The sequence below is a fragment of the Halyomorpha halys genome, unplaced genomic scaffold, assembly GCF_000696795.3.
Source record: "Halyomorpha halys isolate HHAL.00 unplaced genomic scaffold, Hhal_1.1 Scaffold6.1, whole genome shotgun sequence".
In the NCBI taxonomy this organism is placed as follows: Eukaryota; Metazoa; Arthropoda; class Insecta; order Hemiptera; family Pentatomidae; genus Halyomorpha; species Halyomorpha halys.
Window position 1 is genome coordinate 109,877 of NW_027111275.1, and position 20,506 is coordinate 130,382.

General features: G+C 36.0%; 1 protein-coding gene across 1 annotated transcript in view; it reads left to right on the forward strand.

The window, feature by feature from the left end:
* Positions 1-18,322, forward strand: part of LOC106692611 (alpha-N-acetylglucosaminidase) — a 26,013-nt gene extending 7,691 nt beyond the window's left edge. Inside the window, exons 3-14 of the mRNA XM_067049289.1 lie at positions 6,060-6,123; positions 6,197-6,342; positions 8,080-8,164; positions 10,162-10,311; positions 10,381-10,523; positions 11,911-11,983; positions 14,106-14,195; positions 14,276-14,475; positions 14,558-14,678; positions 15,710-15,803; positions 17,826-17,996; positions 18,072-18,322. Coding sequence (XP_066905390.1) covers positions 6,060-6,123; positions 6,197-6,342; positions 8,080-8,164; positions 10,162-10,311; positions 10,381-10,523; positions 11,911-11,983; positions 14,106-14,195; positions 14,276-14,475; positions 14,558-14,678; positions 15,710-15,803; positions 17,826-17,996; positions 18,072-18,142 — 1,408 coding nt within the window. The 3' untranslated portion in view covers positions 18,143-18,322. The remainder of the gene's footprint in view (positions 1-6,059; positions 6,124-6,196; positions 6,343-8,079; positions 8,165-10,161; positions 10,312-10,380; positions 10,524-11,910; positions 11,984-14,105; positions 14,196-14,275; positions 14,476-14,557; positions 14,679-15,709; positions 15,804-17,825; positions 17,997-18,071) is intronic.
* Positions 18,323-20,506: the final 2,184 nt, after the last annotated feature.

The following is a 20,506-nucleotide window of genomic DNA, read 5'->3' on the forward strand; positions in this document are numbered from 1 at the left end:
GTAATAGTGAAATGACCAACATTTGTTTTATTTATTACCATCTTTAAATTAAACTAAACCTTAGTTAAAAAGTAAACAGGTAAGCTTAATCGTAATTAAGCTATTTGCAATATTCCACTTAAATTTTTGAAAGAGACTGTTCAACCTTTATAATGTTTGAAAGTGTCATTAAAAGCCTTGACAATATCTTTATGAACATGCGAAACATTGAATGCTTATAAATTTACATCCAAAAAGATCGTACAATCAATCAAATCTATCTTTCGATGTTTCATGAAGAAGATCAGTGTTGCATTGGCGATGGGCTCTAAAGGTGATCCATGTTTGTGGAGGCCAGATAGAAAACAAGTGTCGGAAATTAAATATATAGATTCATAAGTAATAGCCTATAAATTAAAGCCCATATTATTTAACTTAAAATAAAAATAAATTGCACTTATAATAGAACACATGCTCTCTTTTATGCTCTTGTGAACCCTTAAGGATTAGGGTAACCACACACTGACAACTTTAGTCAAGTAACTTTTTAATAACAAAAACAGAACACATTATTTCTATTTGAGAGCCAACACACAAGCGATTAATTAGTTGAGTTAGGGTAGCTATAAAATTCCAACACGTTTAATTTCCCATGAGACACAATTGTTGTCGATAAAATAGAACGCACGCGTTCATATCTGTCTCTGCACACTAGAGATTAAAATGTTGCTCTTGATTTATCAGTTACAATTTCGTCGTACCCACATTAACATATGACTATATATCGGAATATTTAGAGAAGCAGTTAAATTACGCCCCGTGTTGTGCGGCACAAAAAGAAAAGAAAATGCTGATAAAAATCTCTAAAAAAGTCAATCTATAAACTTTTACGATTTTTTAATCACCGAAATTAGTAGTTGCTTTTGTGCGTCTAGCCTCAACCATTACAATAATGGTTTTCTGTGTTTTTTTAAAGAGACATTAGTAACAGTTTGATTTCCTAAGATACATTAGGAACATTTATAGTAGTAGTCCTACTAGGGAACATGGTAAATCCTTCCTATGGCTGTTGTAAGTTTGGTTTTAGACCAGCAAAGTTTGTCTAGCTAAATCAGAAATTCCAAAAACAAGATGAAATTAGACAGCCTTAGTTTTGAACTTTTTTGGCGGCAACGGACGATTTCGGAAAATTTTTACGAATATTTCAGAAAAATATTATATCCTAAGACTTCTTAAACACCAGCATCATCTCTCTTATTTTACTTGCAAATGAGGCATTATAATGCTTTTGAGCTCTATGGGAATTCCTATTAAACTAGTTTAATTTGAAAGGTAGAGAACTATTTTAACATTTATTAAACTTACGATTAGTATAACGTGAAATATAAATTTTTATCATATATTATTTATTCTAGAAAAAGAGTCGCCAATGATATATCTTTTTATATGACATATCAAATATTAAGTTAAGGCTAGATTTAAAATTAAAATTCTAGCAGACAGGCAATACCCATTGAACTTAATCGAAATGAATTGACTGAATTGGATTGATATAACTTGGATGAATTGTGTTCATTCTCGCCCTCATCGGTCAGTGAAACAACCTTCGCAACATCTTCCAGCGCACGCATGATTACAGCCTGAAGGCGGCCATCAATGCGATGACTCGGCAGATAGCCAACCTTATGTGGAAGTGGAAGACCTTGCTCTGCCATGACCAGTTACGAAGGACCCATGATGATCATCCAGTTCTGGAGACTCGTGAGGACCTTCGTCAACAAGAGTCGGAATGTGCACCTCACATCAGGCGAAAATCTACTGTCCTCCGGGGAACAGGCAGAAGTCTTGGCCCCTAGCTATGCAGCGAGGGATGCTGAACGGAGGACCAGTGCACCCCATCCACAACCTGGACCACCGAGCGTCAATGAGAAGCCTCTATTCTCCTCCTTCAACCAGCTTGAGTCTGTACTACGATGCGTCAAAGGCGTCGAAACTGGACGGAATCCCATTTGTACTGATGAAGATGCTTCCTAGGAAGGGTAATGGACAAAAATCTCTAGGAAGGGTAATGGAAGAATTTCCTCAGCGTCGCACCCTTTTCCCATCAACACGTGTATGCGGATCTCGTACTTTCCCATCGATCGTGGTACCTCTACTGAAACCGGGGAAGGGAGACTTCACTGAGCACTATCGTCCGATCAGCCTCCTCTCGCACATGAACAAGGCGTTTGAACGGCTCATCAACCACCACTTGATAGAACACTGGAAAGAGAAAACGCGTCCCAAAACAGTCCAACACGCCTGGTCCGCATCCGTCCGGTTTTCACCTCCAGTACGGAGCCTAGTCCAGCCCTCCTGGTCTCATCCTGCTTCTTCGCTGTCATCTTCCATTGGTAGCTCGATGACCCCGGGTGGCCGAGCTCTTCCCAATGTAATGTGCGTTGACCCGACCAGCTCCCTCCACTCCTAGATGTATTCCCTGAAGAACGGGTAGTTCTCCTCCATCAGACGAGGGAAGTCCGATTCGGCGAGGGCGAAGATCCCGATTTTTCTCGTCAACCTGGCACGGTGTCTTTCCATCGCGGCGCAGTCAAATACCACATGATCTACCGTTTCTGGGACCCCACACGTCGGGGACCGGGGGTCGATGTTCTTTCAGAAGCTTTGCAGCTTTCCCCGGAATCACCCGTGTCCTGTCAGGATTTGCGAGACCCAATAGTCTGGGATGATTCATCCTGCTCTCAATCTTGAGTAGACGGTGGGGAGGAACCCTCAGCGTCGCACCCTTTTCACTAGTCCGCCACCGTCCATTCCACTCCTCGATCGACTCTTCCCGCAGGAACTTCTTCCAAAGGTTCGGGGACTCGCCGATCCTCTCCTGGAGTCCCTCCGGTAGTACTCCCAGCCCCTGCCTCTTCACACCATACTTCGTAGCATCCTCCTTGAGGGTCAAGTCCAGGGGCATTGCTCCGGACAGCACCTACACCGCCTCATGCGACACCGTCCTATACGCCTTCGTGACCCTCAGCAGAGCCAGTCGTTGCATAGAGGCTAGTCTCTTCTTCTTCTCCCGCGTGAGGGTTCGACTCCACGCAGTGGATACGTACCTCAGGATACTCAAGACCACTTCTTTGTAAATAGTCGTCGTAGCGGGGTACCTGAGGCCCCAGAAAGCACCCCCTATACTGCTCAACCCATTAAGTGACAGAGCCATCCTATCCCTCAGGTATACCAGGTGAGGGATAGCGTCGAAGCCTCTCCTCATCCTCACCCCGAGGTATGTCACCTCCTCCCCCGGCCTCACCTTCTCTCCTCTCCAGAAGATCTACAAATCACGTCATCTGCTCAAGTCCCCGCATCTCTCTCTGACGCTGAATCTGCATATAAATAAGGCCATCATCAGACCTACAATGCTCTATGGTGCATCCCTGTTGCGGCACCTCTACCGATCCACGCTCGAAAAGGTGCAGAGCAATCAGAACTCCATCCTCCGACGGATTGTCTGAGGTATATCACTGCAGAGGTCAAAGAACACCTTAATTCATTAAAAACTCTAGCTCTGTGCCGGAGTACATTGGCCGAAGGCACATCAAATTCTTTGATGGGGTGACGGCCTATGCTAACCCACTCTTGAGGGAAATCGCCCCCCCCCCAACAAGACTTAAAAGGTGGCAAAGCACGACCTCCTTGATCGATGTCCTCACCGAGGAAAGGACTTCAGTCTGCACTCTGAAGTCACCACAACACCACCATCAGCCGGAATGGTCCCTCTCCATTCTTTGTAAGCACCCGGCTATCATGCCACATTTGTAATCCCTCCTTCAGCGGACTATGTCAACTTCTCTAATAATGCCATACGGCAAAGCAAGATGTAATGTAATAATGTATATATATTTTTTGGATTGTATATATCATGTAAAATGTATATATTAAAAATAAAGAGATTAAAAAAAAAAATTAAATTTAAAAAATGTAGTAAAATTAGATTTAAAAAAAATAAATTTAAGTATTTCTTTGAGTAATATCTTAAGAATAATTTATATTATGACTAAAGTTACAGCTAAAATGATTGAAAATTCAATTTTTTTTTATTTAAGGCGTTACGAAAATGTGTAATATATTTAAAGATATTGTAAAATATATTAAATAAGCATAAACTGCAATATCAAATGGTCAACTATGATCAATTTATCTACCATAGATAATAATAGAGGTTTTATTTTTGATAAGGATGATTTTTCAGGATATTCCCATCAGCTAATATGACAAAGCTTGATAAATGGAATGGGTTTCCAAATGAATTTTGTTGGTAAGTTTATACATTTATAGTTGAATTAATATCTCCTTCTTTGTATTATTTAAGCCAAAGTTTAGCCTGTTGACAGGAGCAAATAAAAACAAAATAAATTTGTGATTGCATCAATTTCTGGTGAGAAGGAAAGAATAATAATTTTGAACAAAAAAAAAAGTTTTGTTCTAGTAGGAGTACATATCACTTACATTGCTTGATTAGTGGTACTACAATCTACTAGCTTTGTAGTCTAAATGGGAACTACTGTAGGGAAACCTAGTCTGCGGTAATATCTTTGGAACACGTCCATCTCAAAATCAAATGGCAAAACGTTTTTGCCAGCTGTGCCACTGTTTAAGCTAAGCGTTATGGTAAAAAAATATATATAAACCCAGGAAACAGATAAAATAAATGAAACACAAACAAATCAAAGACTAAAATACAAATACCCTAATCTGAGAAACAATTCATGCAACATCTTAGGAAAGTTTAATTTATTAACTTGTATATCGCAATTTTATTATACTTTTCAGTATATTGTAAAATTTATTTTATTATAAATTTTAATTTGGAAATAGAGTTTAGAGTATAAAAAATATATATATATATTGTTTGTATACTGTCGTTCGGGATGCCAAGATAATTGCTGAAGGTAAAACTATTGTTATTATAGAATTCCTTTCGAAAGGCTTTTTGTGTTGTCCAGTTTATCAATTATTGAATATTATAACTTTATTGAATATAAGAACTTTATATTTATAAAATATTGTTACCATTAATTATAACAAGGGGTGTGTACTGGGTATATAATAGTATTATATAGTAGTATGTATTGGGTAATATAATAGTATATAAACTATATCTTGATATAGTTTGGCTATAGAAGCATTTATTTACAGTTGATTGTAATGATATGATTAAAAATTATCCAGATAAATAGTTGGTCATAAAATATTTTGTTTAGATTATAACTTATTACCTAGATTGTCTAAATAGCTGCTGAGTTAAGTGATACTTGTCGTCTTAGCCGTGGGTGTCGTCTTGGCCAAAGGGAAGACGTTTCAAGTTTGATTCGCCCTTCTTAGGACTCGTCTAAGTGCATCCTGCTCTCATTTCGGTCTACCTTACTTCTGTCTTCTTTTCCGCGGTAAAGTCCCTTTTTCCCCCCACTTGTCCTTAGAGGCATCACTATTTTGGAATCTTATTCCTCAATGGCTATTAGTTACGACACCCACTAGGTGAGCGTCTCCCTTAGGCCCTGAGTGAGGGTGAGAGCCTATCGGAAATAGGCATAGAGATCTCTCTTTCGATTTTTACCTGGTTTAATGGTTTCTGCTCCTCCAACACGTGATATTCATTAACCAGTTGGGAAAAACTGTGGTATACAAAGGTGTAAAAAACTGTGGTATATCAGACAAATATGGTATATAAACACAGTTGTCCCTGTTGTTGACAGGTATCCTTTCCGGGAGGACGGGTATCGGTATAGATGTGGCTAAATTACATAAAGAAATTTGTCATATTGTTATCGAAATTGTTAAAACCTCGATATATAGCAATATTTAAATTATTGATAATTTTTTATCAAATAATATCTATTTTATTTATCAGTCAACAGTCTATATGCATTATATAATCATACAATTACGAAATCCATACAAGAAATCCAAAATGTGTATGTAGTATAGTGTTTTATGTGGGCGGATTCATAAATTATATGTGTATATATAAATGATATATCAGACAAACATTAAAATATATTCAAGCTTTTATCTTTCTAACTTTTCAGCCCCTATATATTGCAACCTGATGACCCTATTTTCAATGAAGTTGGCTCACTATTTCTGCATGAGGTATAGTTTTTAATAATAACGTTTGATTATGAACCTCATATTAATTAAAAGAATTATTGTTCCATGTTTATAGTACATCCGCGAATTCGGAACTAATCATGTATATAATTGTGATCCATTCAATGAAATGGTACCATCTTCTGGAGACCTGGATTACCTACGAGGAATAGGAAGGTCAATATATGGATCCATAACTACAACAGATCCTAATGGAATCTGGTTTGTATTATTTTATTATACTCAAACATTTCCATCATATAAATATTGTTAATATGTATGTTCATCATATCGTTAATATGTATATTAATTTAAAATGAGCGATTCCGAACTTTTAGTTAAATAATAGCTTCTGCTTTTTTAGGTTCTCTGATGCTTTCTATAGTAACAGCACCATATTCCCTAATGGTTATCGCCCTGAAGGAGCCCTCGTATCTCTGTATCTCCTTACCTCTATTAGACCCCAACTTTCTTTATACGATCGTCCCGATTTTGATCGTTCCCATCTTGTCTGTGATCTTTAACTTCACCCGCATCACTCTCCCATTTTTTTCCCTTTCCATTCTCCCCAAAAGTGGAGAATATAAGCCCAAAGGATCTCAAATGGCGAAAACCCCGTAACTGGATGTACGGAATGATTATATGCCGCTATTGCCTAAGCCACGTCCGGTTCCAGTCTTAGTCGACCTGATATAATCGTAGATGGTCACACAACGTGCCATGAAGCCACTCTTTGTATGCCTCCTCTACTCTTGGGGTGCCATGGTATGTTGAGGTGCTATGTCAAGTCAAGGTCCTTCAATTCCGTTCGAATTCTTGCATTGTTGAACCCCTCTCTCCATCTGATGAGATACACTCCAGAACTACGAAACTCAAACCACAATCGGAGAGTTGCTAACACTGCTTCAGACGATCTGTCCTGCACCTGATGCGCCAATACTGCCTTACTGAAGAGATCAATTATGGTTATCCATTCATATCCTTTCCATGAGAAAGTGTTGATCTGTAGATCGTTGAACGGCACATCTGCGGTAGGTTTCTCCATTGTCTCACTTTTGGTGGGTGTCTGTCATACTTTATGTGTAGAAAAACATCGCAGTTTCCTACAATATACGACATTATCTTCTTCATCCCCCACCAAAAATGCCTTCTCTTTAACGCAGCAGGGTCTCCAGAATTCCATGGTGATTTGTTTTGCCTTGATGATAAGCAATAGCCACCTCTTTCTGTCGTCCGTCCTCACGAAGGATTTTCACCATCACTTGCAACGGATGAACCAAATGGACGGCAGGTGATTTAAATCAACCAAAAATGTTATGATATGATGGGGTAAAATTATGGAAAGAAAGATTCTCAAAATCTCTACCAATTTTAGAAACATAAGATTATTACAACCAATATGTACATAAAAAAATTTAATTCTGTACCGCATCAACCTATGAATGGTCAGGGGTTCAGTACATTGTGGAGTACTGTTTCATGAACAACGGTTATACAAGTAAGCGATTTGTTCATAATTATACCCCATAGTCAGATTTTTCCCCAATTAAAGATGAATAAAAATGAAATTTTATAAGGCTGTATTGACCCCGAAGGATTCCCCTAACCCCTGACTCTTGACTCTTTGGACGGATTAAACCCGAATCGTTGTAGTTAGTGCCCCACCGACTAAGCTACCCCATACATACATGATGAAGAGGTAGAGAAGGCAGGAACAGTGAAGGGAGATGGAAACGAGGAACCTTTAGGTGGTGTCAACGTTTCTTTTTTCATCCTGCGATTTTTTGTAGTTTTTAAGAAATAGTAAATCAATCTAATCACTTTGAATCGTTTTTCCATTCTAACATAAAAGAAAAAATACAATCTTAGTGACGGAGCTCCTGAGTTTATTATTTTATTTTTGTAGTTTAAACCTCTGTCCTTTTTAACCCTTATATCCATATTATTATTTATTTTTAGGATGCTCCAGGGCTGGATGTTTCTAAATGATTACAAATTTTGGACAAAGAAGAGAGCAGAGGCATTTTTAACTTCTATACCTATAGTAAGTTAATGTTTAGGAAAGCCAAAACGCTTTCAGATAGATAACTATTTTAACTTTAACCAGAATAGTTCGCAATGGAGATTAATCAGAGGATTAATCGATTATAAAAGAGAAAACCTTAGCCTAAGTGTATCTCCAGTAAACACTAATAATTTTCTTCAGATATTCAATAAATAATTTTTAGGTTTATTGAACGGAGCATCCACATCCAGCTCCTTCTCATCCTACTCTTCAAGTAAACAACCCAACCCAATTACCGGTTAAAATAGATCCTGTACCTTCCAAAATACCATAAAACCGCTAATCGCCCTCCTCAGTAGAATCCTGACCAAAATTCCTCCAAAATTCCTCTAGTTATCCTTTTGTGGAACGCTAATGGACAACATAACCACCGTGACGAACTCAATATATTTCTCCACAACAAACACATAGATATTGCCCTGTTGACAGAAACTCACTTTACTCAACGGTCACTTATCTACATCCGTGACTTCATTACTTACAGATCAGACCACCCAGACTACACTTCACACGCCGAGTCTTGCATCCTTATTCATAAATCCCTAACCTATTCCCTCATTCCTTCCACTCCAACTGACGCTATCCAACCTTTGTAATAATTTCAACTCGTCCTTTCCACTTAACATTATCAGCTGTATACTGCCTCTCTGGTAATTCCTTTTCCTACAATCACATTGACTCTTTAGTAGAAAGTACCCGACCTACATATGCCAATATGAAGATAATGAATTCATTTTGAGATCAGCCCATGCTAGGAAATGCCAATTGTCGATAAATTGTTTCGATATTACCGTGTTCAACTTCAGTCAATCGAAACTAACAGAATTTGTCTAAATGCAATATCAAAAAGCTCAATTATTTTAGTATAAATTAACGGCAATATGAAAGGAAAAATCACATTTATCAATAAAAATTATAGAAAAAGTAGTCCCATAATACTACAATATTTAAACACATACATAGAATTTAGAAATAAAAAATCTGATATGGTGCGTTCGCCATACAACTTCCATTTACTAGATTTATTATAATACTAGATTAATTTAATATATAGGAAGATGGTCAGGGTTGCGGTCAATAGTGAAACAAAAATAGTTTACAACGGTTGTTTCACTATTGACCGCAACCCTGACCATCTTCCTATATATCAATTTTTACGGTCAACTATATATACATATATAGATTAATTTAAATTTAAATAAGGGTGAATTGAAATTAATCTTCGCTCGTTTTAGAACATATATATAATAATCCCTGTGACAATACTTATTTCATAAGGTTTTCAGTTGACAAATTGACTAACTCCAATTACAATTGTTTTTAGAAAAGTATATTTAATAATATTTCTAGTTGTAAAATTTTAACGTGATAAAATTAATACTAGATCATTTTTAAGACATTTCCTATCTTCTTTTTTTTTAATTTTGGGCTTCTTGAAACATAGATGTCTCAACGAAAATGCATGATCATACAATATCTTATTCCATCTGCTACTGGCGCATGTAGACGGGATCAGAAAACATCACCTACAATTTATGTGCCCACTTTTTTTTTATAATGTGTGGTTTTTAGCAAAATGGGATTTTGAACCCTTAACTTGTCTTGAATAGTTCCACTGGTTTTGTTTAGTCAATTTTAAATTGTCTACGTTAGTTAGACCCAAAAATATAGACGAAGAAAATATTTTGGAGGGAATATTTCATGACGAGTCACCTCAAATTCTGGTCAAATAGATTAGTTGTGAAAAAAAAGTTTTGTTTTATTACAACACTTTATTTATAGTATTAATCAAACAGACTACAAGAAAACTTTTATATGCAATTATAAAAAATTATTTTTAATTAATTATTTAATTCAGACAATTACAAACAAGAGTAATTATTAACAATTACTAAAAGGATGACCATTAACCATTTAATTATAATTATAATATTGTATATCCTAACTAAAATCACTTGTGAATTTCTAATTTTCAGGGTAAATTTCTAGTTCTTGATTTGCAAGCAGAAATACTTCCGCAATATAAGGTTCTGGATTCCTTTTTTGGACAACCATTTATATGGTGTATGCTCCATAATTTTGGAGGAACATTGGGCTTACACGGTTCTTCTGAGTTCATTAACAATGTAAATACACCTTATATCCATCATTATTATCAGGATTTATATTTAAGTTCTAATGGTTTTTTTTTTCAGAATATATTTGAAGCTAGAGAATTCGAGAACTCCACCTTGGTAGGGGTTGGAATTACTCCTGAGGGAATTAACCAAAACTATGTCATTTATGATTTGCTAATGGATATGTTTTGGAGGAAAAAACCAGCAAACCTTACAGAATGGTATACTTCTAAAAATAAATTAGAGCCTTATTTCATTATTTAAAATAATAACACTGTTGAGAAATCAGTGAGCCATTTAAGAGCTGAGTTTCACTGATGGTTAATTTATTAACCATTTATTATTATTATGTTTAACATATTTATTCTAACTAATTTATCTAATTCAAATAATGATATGCTTAATAACACACAAAAAAGAAACCATTATGATTATTTAAAGTTTCAGACTTCAAATTTTTAGTAATATCATTAATGCCTTATTTAAATTTATATAATAAAGCATTCTATGTACATTTAAAGCTATTTCAGTATTGTCCTCGCCCTGACATTTATTATTATTATGTTTAACTTATTTATTATAACTAATTTATCTAATTCAAATAATGATATGCTTAATAACACAAAAAAAAGAAACCATTGCGATTATTTAAAGTTTCAGATTTCAAATTTTTAGTAATATCATTAATGCTTTATTCGAATTTATATAATAACGCATCCTGTGTACATTTAAAGCTATGTCAGTATTGTCGTCGCCCTGTTTCAACCGCTATATGAAGCCAAGGAAAACGTGAAGCATGCCCCTTTTACCATTTGCTTTCATTTCCAACATGACGCATGGAGAAGAAACCTGAGCCATAAAATTAGCCCAGTCAATAAAGATAGTTTATTGCAACAAATTAGGGTAAGTATTGTCTTTACATGGGAGATTGACCATAATCAGGCATGTATTTTCCCAAAGACGTCCCTGGTTTCCAATATTTTTCATATTCAAGATCCCCCATTCCTCCAATGTTCAAAAAGGCAGGCAGGCTTTGACTATATCACCCGTGTGTCCGGCATAGAATTAGTCCAAGAGGGCTAATCTTTTTTTTTGTTTTAATTTTCCCAATAAAGTTTTATATAAACTTCACTTGAAAATATCTCTAATTAGAATTATACTTACGGAGCTATAAAACCACAAACATGTATATATTATTTTGTTTTTTGTTTGTTAGCAGGGGTAACATAACCACATTCTTTATGTAGCCGAAAGGCAAAGTAGGGCTTAAATGAAAGAGTTTGCAAACGTTTCAATGCTTCCCCTGATTTCCACAACAACTGGTGTTTTTTCGCCTTTACAGAATTATCTAAAGAGAAGTGCACTTCCTTCCTTGCAAAATTCTCGGAATCGCTAATTGCAAGCGTATCCAACGCCTTTGGATTTTCTTTCCTTATTGTACCTCTTTTCTATTCTAGAAGTTATAATGATATTTTAGGTAAGAAATATCTATCGCATAGTGAAATACTTATTTTAATTGTAATTTTTTTTTTATGACATAGGTAAATGGAAGGCAAAACCTATCTCCTACATATCCTTCTAAGCTTCTCTATTTTTAATATCTTTCAGGTATACCTATTACGCAAGGCGACGGTATGGAATAGAAAATAAACATGCCCAAAAAGCGTGGAAATTATTAATGGTGAGCAGCAACTATTGTTATTATAGAGATGTGGATCATTATTGTAGAGATCTGTATGTATTAGATATTTCAGAAACTTTACCTCTCTCCTAAGTATTACAATAATGTACCATATAGTATAAATTATAAGATAGTCCCTGATTTACGATTGCTAACGCTCTGGGAATAAAATTATATGGCAACTCCACACTTTTGTCAGTTTCCTAAACATAATAACTTCAAACTCAAATAAAACAACAATACTTATCATAGCTTTAAACCTCCGTATGGAACTAAATAATAAGATTTTTTAATCCTTTAGAAAGGATCGGGTTATTAACACTTTCAATTTAAATATATATACTTAATATTACTTCTTCACTATCAGAGGTACGGCAGATTTGTTAATATGCAGGAAGAGAAATTTTAGAGAACAATTTTAGTTTCGTGTCTGAATGAAAACTATTTTGGATGAAATTCGAGGGTTGGTACCTTGATAGTTGAAATTCAATCCCAAATGTAACTAAGTCAGTTATTGGTTTCTTGAATCTATACAAATATTTTTTTTTATTTTATATTCCATTTTATAGTAATAATAAAGGCTTAGGGAACCCGAAGGTTCAGTACCGATACCACAAAACGAAACCACCAAGATCAGTCTACACAATCCTCCTGCCGGTCTATCTCTCGGATGTTTACCCGTGGGTTCAGTTTTAATTAACAATTTAGAGGTCCGTTCATTTCTAATTCCTACAAGTTTACACTCTCATCTTGTTCGCCACAATGCTGTAACCTGAATTATATTTACCGGGCGCAATACCCTCATTTCAGCGCTTTAGTCTGTAAATTCCTGTCTTCTTTTAAGTCCTGTTAACACATCCTTTTTCGGTCCGAATATTTTACATAATACTTTATTTTCAGAAAACTTTAGGCGCTGTTCTCCCAGTGTAACAGTTCTGGTGTCCCACTTGTGTAATAGGCCACGTATTGCATCCATAAGAATAGTGAGAAGGATAAAAATTTTGTAAATTCTAACTCTTACGTTTTTGGACAAGAGGCGCAAGCTAAGTAATTTCGAAATTGAAAAATAACAAATATTTGCCGCATTTAACTTCACTTTTATTTCCGCATCTATTTTGGTTTTACTAGTTACAGTAAAACCTAAATACTTAAACCTATCTACCTGTTCAAATATATTTCCTCCTGTATCTATATCCCTGAATTGTTACCATTGTTACCTGAGGGTCAATAGAAGCGCGAAGCTTTTTAAAATCTATATAAAGCTGATGGGCAACCTCGTTTTATTTTAATTTTGTCTGTAATATTTGACATAGTAAAAAATGTGATCAATATTTGAACAATTTTAACTAAAACCACATGTATATTTCAAATTTGTTATTCCCTAATTTGATTTCAAATATTTTATAAATATAGTTAAATTTCCTACTTAATTATTAAAAAAATCAAACCTGGTTTTTTGTTTAGCTTTTTACGATAGTTAAATTATTTACTCGGACGTGAAATAAAATTAAACAAACAAAACTTGCTGATACCTACTTATAATTTATAAGTATGACTAAATTATTTACTTAGTCTCAAGAAAACTTTTTTTTTATTATAACAATATGATTTTAATACCAAAAACCCCTTGAAGAATTATTATTGATCAAACCGAATCAATTAAACCAATATGGAAATTTTTTTAAGGCTATAGAACATATGATAGCTCCTGTCCCCGCATTTGAGATCTCTCAACTACTGTGTAGCAGTCTGAACTGAAAGTGAATTAAAATTATTGATAACAGTTATTTTTCCCATAACCTATATTTTCCCAACCCTATGAAGAAGTTATAAACTAGCGACACCAATTAACACCAGTTTTTTTTTTTTTTTTTTTTTTTTTTGGCTCCCATTGGAGTCCTATACTGCCAATTAAATGTTGTTAAAACCTTAGGTTAAAGCTAAAATATTTTTCTTCGAGACCACATAATAACTTTTCCAGTTAAACGATTTAAGGAATGCGCATGAGTGTGCTTCTATCTATTTATATGAAGCCACATGCAAACAAAACACGTAGGTCAATAGTCTACCGAAAAAAATATTAATATATTCAAAAATTATATGAATATACATTTCTGTCTAGCAATCGGTCTACAACTACACAGGTCATTGTCGTCAATTTGGAATGTACACTGTTGTGTCACATCCCAGGCTCAACATGGAAACAGATAATGTAAAAATAAAACAACTACTTAAATTTAAATATTGAACCTAGTAAATGAAATAATTTATACATTTGTTGCTCATTGATAGTTATGGTATAATGAAACTGATGTTTACAATGCTTGGACAGAACTACTACAGGCTTCATCCGAAATACCAGAAAGTAATATTACAGAAACATTTCTAATTGATCTTGTGGATGTTACAAGACAGGCAATACAGATAAAACTAAATGACCTGTTTATATACATTAATGGTACCTATGTTGAAGGAAATTTAACTATTTTACGGTAAGTACTTAAGTGTAGTAAGTCAATATTTTGTCTATAGCATTTTAAGATGAGTGAACTGAAAAATGAATTATTTTTATAGTCAAACAACAGCAACGTTCCTTGAACTCCTTGATGACTTAGAAACTATATTAGCGAGCAGTTGTAAATTTCTTTTGGGTAACTGGATTAATTCTGCAAAACGTATTGCTACTACGCCTCTAGTAAGTAAATTTTAATTTTCTAAAATATAAAGTATAAGGTGCAATGAGTTATATACACACAAGGTCGGGATGGCCGAGCGGGTTAAGGGGGTTGCAAAAGTGCTTTCCTTGATATTGTTCCTGACCCTCCAGTTTGGGATTTAGTTCTGACAAACCCATCCTGTCAAAAAATGACAATTACCCAATCATAGGCTAGCCTCGAAAAATCAGACTGTCTTAACATGGTCACGATCACGTCTTTGTTTAACGGACTTCATATTGGATCACGGGATATTCAGCGCTTTACAGACTAGGAGCCACTCAAATGGAGAAAGAAACCTAAAAAATGGCACTGGCTTTATAGTTATATGAGTTCGAAGGAAATAAAGCATGACTTGATTTACCTTTAATTACGAAAGAATGTGTTCATTAGGCAGAGGTCGTTGGATTAATATCACGCGTGTAAACGTATATGCACTGACCGAAGACAAACTGATTTCTAAGTATATCAATTATAGGGGACTTTAAGGCCAAGAAAGGTTGAGACAAATTCCAATTCAGGCCAAACACTGGAGGCCTAAGCCTTCACGACACAAGCAATGATCCGTGACTCAAAGCGCTTTCATTGCATTCATAGTTTCCAAATTGGATTCTTTATTCCGCTGGGATTAATTACCACTCTTTAGAGTTGGCAACGGCATTACCTATTATTATTCACACCATTGCATTTTTTTTCTCCAGTTATTTCTGAATTGTATCATTTGATTTCGTGTTTCAATCCTCCTTTAGTGCTGCATTGTGTAGTTGAAACTCAAACTTCTCTCGAAAATTCATTGTTTTGTGGTTGTTCCCATTTATTTTTGGCGTAATCCATTTCTCTATATCAGTAAATTGCTTCCAAATCACCAATTTCTTTAGTTGATGAACTGTACACTCGGTTTTCTTATAAGATGGTGCAGCGAGATATTAATGCGATAAATATGACCAGCAGTTCAATTTATAAGAAAAAATATGTTCGTTAAAAATAACATAACATCTTTTTTTTTTTTTAGGAACAGAAAATATATGAAAGAAATGCCAGAAATCAGATAACACTATGGGGTACCAATGGTGAAATACTTGATTACGCCAATAAACAATGGTCAGGTAAAGAAAAAGTATTTTACTGCTCCTACATATGCATATATTATACATGCAGGAGGTCGAATATTTATAGAATACATATATCAATAATATTAATATAAATAAATACAGAAGGTGTCGGCCCTTCAAAGGATAACGGGAAGACGTAGGAGTGCGAAGATTACTAGGAGCTCTGAAGGTTCTTACCGGACATGACAGAATGTTTTGTACCCCTTAACAATCTACTCAAGAAAGGGAACACGATAAAGGAGACTCCTTAGATGGAGAACAACGTCCAGAAGTGCAAAGCAAGGTTACAGAGAGAACCGGTCCTGGCATTCCCCGATCTCAAGAAGCAATTTACCCTCACGACCGAAGCAAGCGAATACGCTCACGGGGCGGTGCTATCACAAGAATATGAAGAGGAAGAGCGACTCATAGCTTATGCGAGTCTTACTGATGTGAAGACCCGCTACAGCGCCCTGGAACGCGAGTTGCTGGGAATCTTGTAGGTGGTGGAACACTTCCGGCCATATATTTTTGGTCGTTGTTTTCGGGTACACAACGATCATAGACCGCTGCAGTGGGATGGTAAACTGAATGAGACATCTGCACAAATCATCAGATGCAAGGAAATGCTCAGTACAATGCCTACGTGGACTTGCGTATAAGCCCGGGAAGGACAAGGTTGTCTCGGACTGGCTTTCGAAGGCTGTAATGATCAATGCAATCGAGGATGAGGAAGGTGAACCATCTGGAGGCGGAAGACAGTTCCTAAGAGAGTGGACTCTAGGGGAATAAGAACAGCAATAAATGCCGGACACCGAGAACAGGGATACCGACGAAGACTGCAAGTAGTCCGATGAAAATTGAAGGGTTAGAAGAGATCATTAAAAACAAACAGCGCCAGATTATCTGGAAAACCAAGACTTCCGGAGAGTACAATAAATGTAGTATCACGACCATCTGGTCTTCACCTGGTATTAAAGAGGACCAGTTTTGCAGAGCACTGAAAGATGCGTCTAAAGCGGGATAGACCTACCACTTGTATATAAACAATGCAGTTGTTAGGAACAAAAATTCAGTGTCTCTGGTGAGTGGAAAAAACTATATAGAACGCACATTAATAAGGAGCACGATGATGGTAGAGAATCTCCAGGAATCAAAACGCCAAAAAAAGGTGACGCTCGCCTATCACCAGGGCAAGACGAATCATAGAGGGCTTAATAAGACTCTACAGACTCTACCGCGGATACTTGGTAGGAATTAATGCGGACCATCCAAGACACCATAGGTAATTGTGAAGTATGCATAAGCACCAAATATGACCGTCACCCACCTCAGGCAATACAGGAAGAAACGCCAACTCCAGAACCCCTTCTTAGTGATCTATAGGAGAACTCGCTGTGTTGGAAAGGGTACAAGAGGGTCACGGTAGTTCAGTAAATTAGCAATAGCGTTCCCAGTGACAGAAAGATCGGCGGAAGCATTATTGAAGACCCTGCGATCGTGGTTCCAATATTACGGCGTTCCAGAGAGAATCTCATCTAACAACGGAGTTTGACAATATGGAAATCAGAGCAGAGACGAAAGTCTTTGAGGTAGCGTGGCACTTCAATACTCAGAAAATGAGGTATCTACCTGATCTTGGATGTTGATATTAGATGTTGCCACAGCTGAAATTTGATCATATTTTCAAACTTGAATATGGTTCATGGTCTGACTGTTTTGGGTCAAATGCGAGGCTCTACAATGCTCAGGAGCCGAATTGCCGAGGAAAGCTCATGGGCAGTATCCCCACTCCCTCCCACCTAAAATCACCCACTTCCTGAGCAGCAATATTCATTTTTCGGATCCGTCAGACCTCCTCTGTAATGAACAATTAGATCCTCTGAGTAATATTAGAAGAGAAATCATGTTAATCTAATTTTACATGCTCAACTTTAGCTGCCGCCTACACTGAATGCAGCGGGATGAGCCTAAACTTTAAGCATTCTTTACTGAGACATTGTTTCTTCGCAGTTTTAATAATAGTTATAATTTCAGGTTTAATTAAAGATTACTACAAACCACGCTGGCAGATTTTTCTTTCAGCGCTTAGTGAGTCATTAACAACAAACACCACTTTGAACCAAACACAGATTTCAGACAAAATATTTTATGACGTTGAAGAACATTTTTTTTATAGCGATTTTAACTATCCAGACAGTCCTATTGGTGAGCTATTTAGTAGAATTAAATAACTGATATTATTTTATAAAAAAAATTAATTGATAAATAACTCTCTAATAGGGGACTCTATTGCTATATCATGGAGTATAAAGGAGAAATGGGAAAAATATAAACGTTTACAACTTAATTGAAGAATGAAATAAAATATTTGAAAAGTAGAAATATCTGGTGGTAATTTACTTTTTTTCTATGAAAATGATATGGTTAGTTCCTAATATGTAATAGCATTTTTATTTTTAAATAAATGTATTTATAAATTTAATTTTCATTGTTGTCAATGCTATTCTTGAGAGTAATAAATATTAAGTGTATTTACTTTTTCTCTCTTACCTACCACTTTTTATTACTATCAAATAATTACAACACAAACATTTAAGCAATAAATATCAAAATGATGTCCCCTGAATGCCGGGAATTTTAAGGAAAATAGTTGTGGTCGGCTGTGTGAGGGTTAACTTGGTGCTTAACACCTCCTGCTTGGACATGAGTGGGGAGGGATCTATCTGCTGCCTGAGTGGGGGCGGAATCATTACTTGATTACGTGTATATTACATCTTCAACTACATGCTTCAGTTGAACTATAATTAAACTCAGATAATCGTTAATGGTTTAAATGAGTTTAAAAATCCACTGCAACGAGGATCATGTTGCCTACTATACCAAATACCAATTACCACTAAAGTCGAGTGTTGTACAGTTACTGAATCTGTGTAGTTGTTGCGTGAATAGTAAGTATATGTGTATGTTGGGTTAGATGTATACATATATTTGTATGCATTAGGGTGTATGATTGTGCATTTCCTTTTTTGTCAAGGGGTTTCCTAATGCATTTCCTTTAGCGCAGTTCCATCTGTGGTGTTTGGCGTTAAGGTCACCTACTATGATGCATTGTCTGTCGTTCTCGAAGTCGTGGAGAAAAGTCTTGAGTGTGTGCGGTTTGGCTCTGGGGCTACGGTAAACACAAGTTATTTCGTAGGAGTGTTCGAGTCTGACTCGAACTGTGATGGCTGTGTTTTTGTTGTCTTAAGTGTGGCACTGTTTATCAGTCTGGAGGGGAGGCCATAACGCACCAGTAGTGCGACGTGTGGAGAAGTCAAGTCTTTAAGTGAGGTAACGGCGGAAATGTGTCTGTGTGTAATTGCTGAGTCGTGTGTCCGTAAGTCCTACAGATGACCAATGAGAAGCCAGGAGGGTTTCTAGCTCAGGTTTATATAAATGTTCAAGTTGGGTTGGATTAAGGATATCAGTGTGGGGGTTAAAAGTTTTGAAGAGGTGTTCGCCGAACATTTGAGTTTTTTCTTCATCTGATCGTGTCCAAGTCTTATTTTCAGTGAGAAGTGAATGGTTGAAATATTTGTATTTTAGTAGCTTTTTAGTAGTTGTCCATAATGATTTGTCAGTGATATTTAGGTTTTCTGTTAAGTTCTGGAAATTTTGTATTCTCTGTTTTCTAATTTCTGTTTTTAGTCTGTTAGTCAACGTATTGTAATGAGTTTTGTCCGAAAGATATCTTGTTCTGCCACCTCTTTTCTGTTAATAAGGCTTGTACGTGACGAGGTAAGCTGTTTTCCTGAAAAATTTGTATGTCCATTGGTGAAGTATTGTTAGTGATAGTAGTTTCTATCTATCTAGAGAGTATTTCGATAGCAGAGTCGATCTGTTGTTTTGTTTTAATAGAATTTTTAAGTCAAGTACGTTTTCTAGATCAGTCCAAAAAATTTTCCAGTTCACCTCCAATTTCAGCCCTTTATCGGGGTTCCTCAAATGTACACAAGAGTATACCAGCCTCGAAATTTTAAAAATGTCTGCATTATTGGAAGCAGGTTCCAAGTCAATGAAAAATAGAGGAAGGCGATATTTTTTCATGGGGTGTACCACATTAGAAATATGGCGAACGTTGTGATCCAATTCCTTTAAGTCACTCTTAATGGCTGTAGATGGGATAGTGAAATGGAGTCCCCTCAATACGACTCGTCATGGTTTATCTTCTTTAAGCTGGTAACAGTGGAAGTCCTAATTCTTCTCCCTTAGAAGCCTAATGAGGCTCTTGTAGTTGTCTTTATTTGTTGTTATAATCTTAGTATCTTTACATTTAAATCACCTGCAACTATCATAGAGCTTGAAAATGGTAATCACAACAGAGTAACTGTTTTATTATAAGCTCGATCGTTCAACTTAACTAACTCAAAATAACATAATTATTGTTATTTATTGTACTTTTTAAATTTTTAGAAGTAAAAAAAAAAGATTGAATTTAGAAAATAGGGGGCCTCTTGAGCCTCGGGGTCCGTAGCAAGTAGTCCCATTTGCCCACCTTCCATTCTCCCTGCCTTTGTACAATACAGTTAAATATGAAATTCTGCTTCCAGGCCTCATTAGAGATTACTATAAACCACGATGGAAGATTTTTCTCTCAGCGCTTATAGAATCGCTGGAAGAAGGAACTTATTTCAATCAAGACAAGATTTCTCTTAAAATATTCTCTGAAGTTGAAA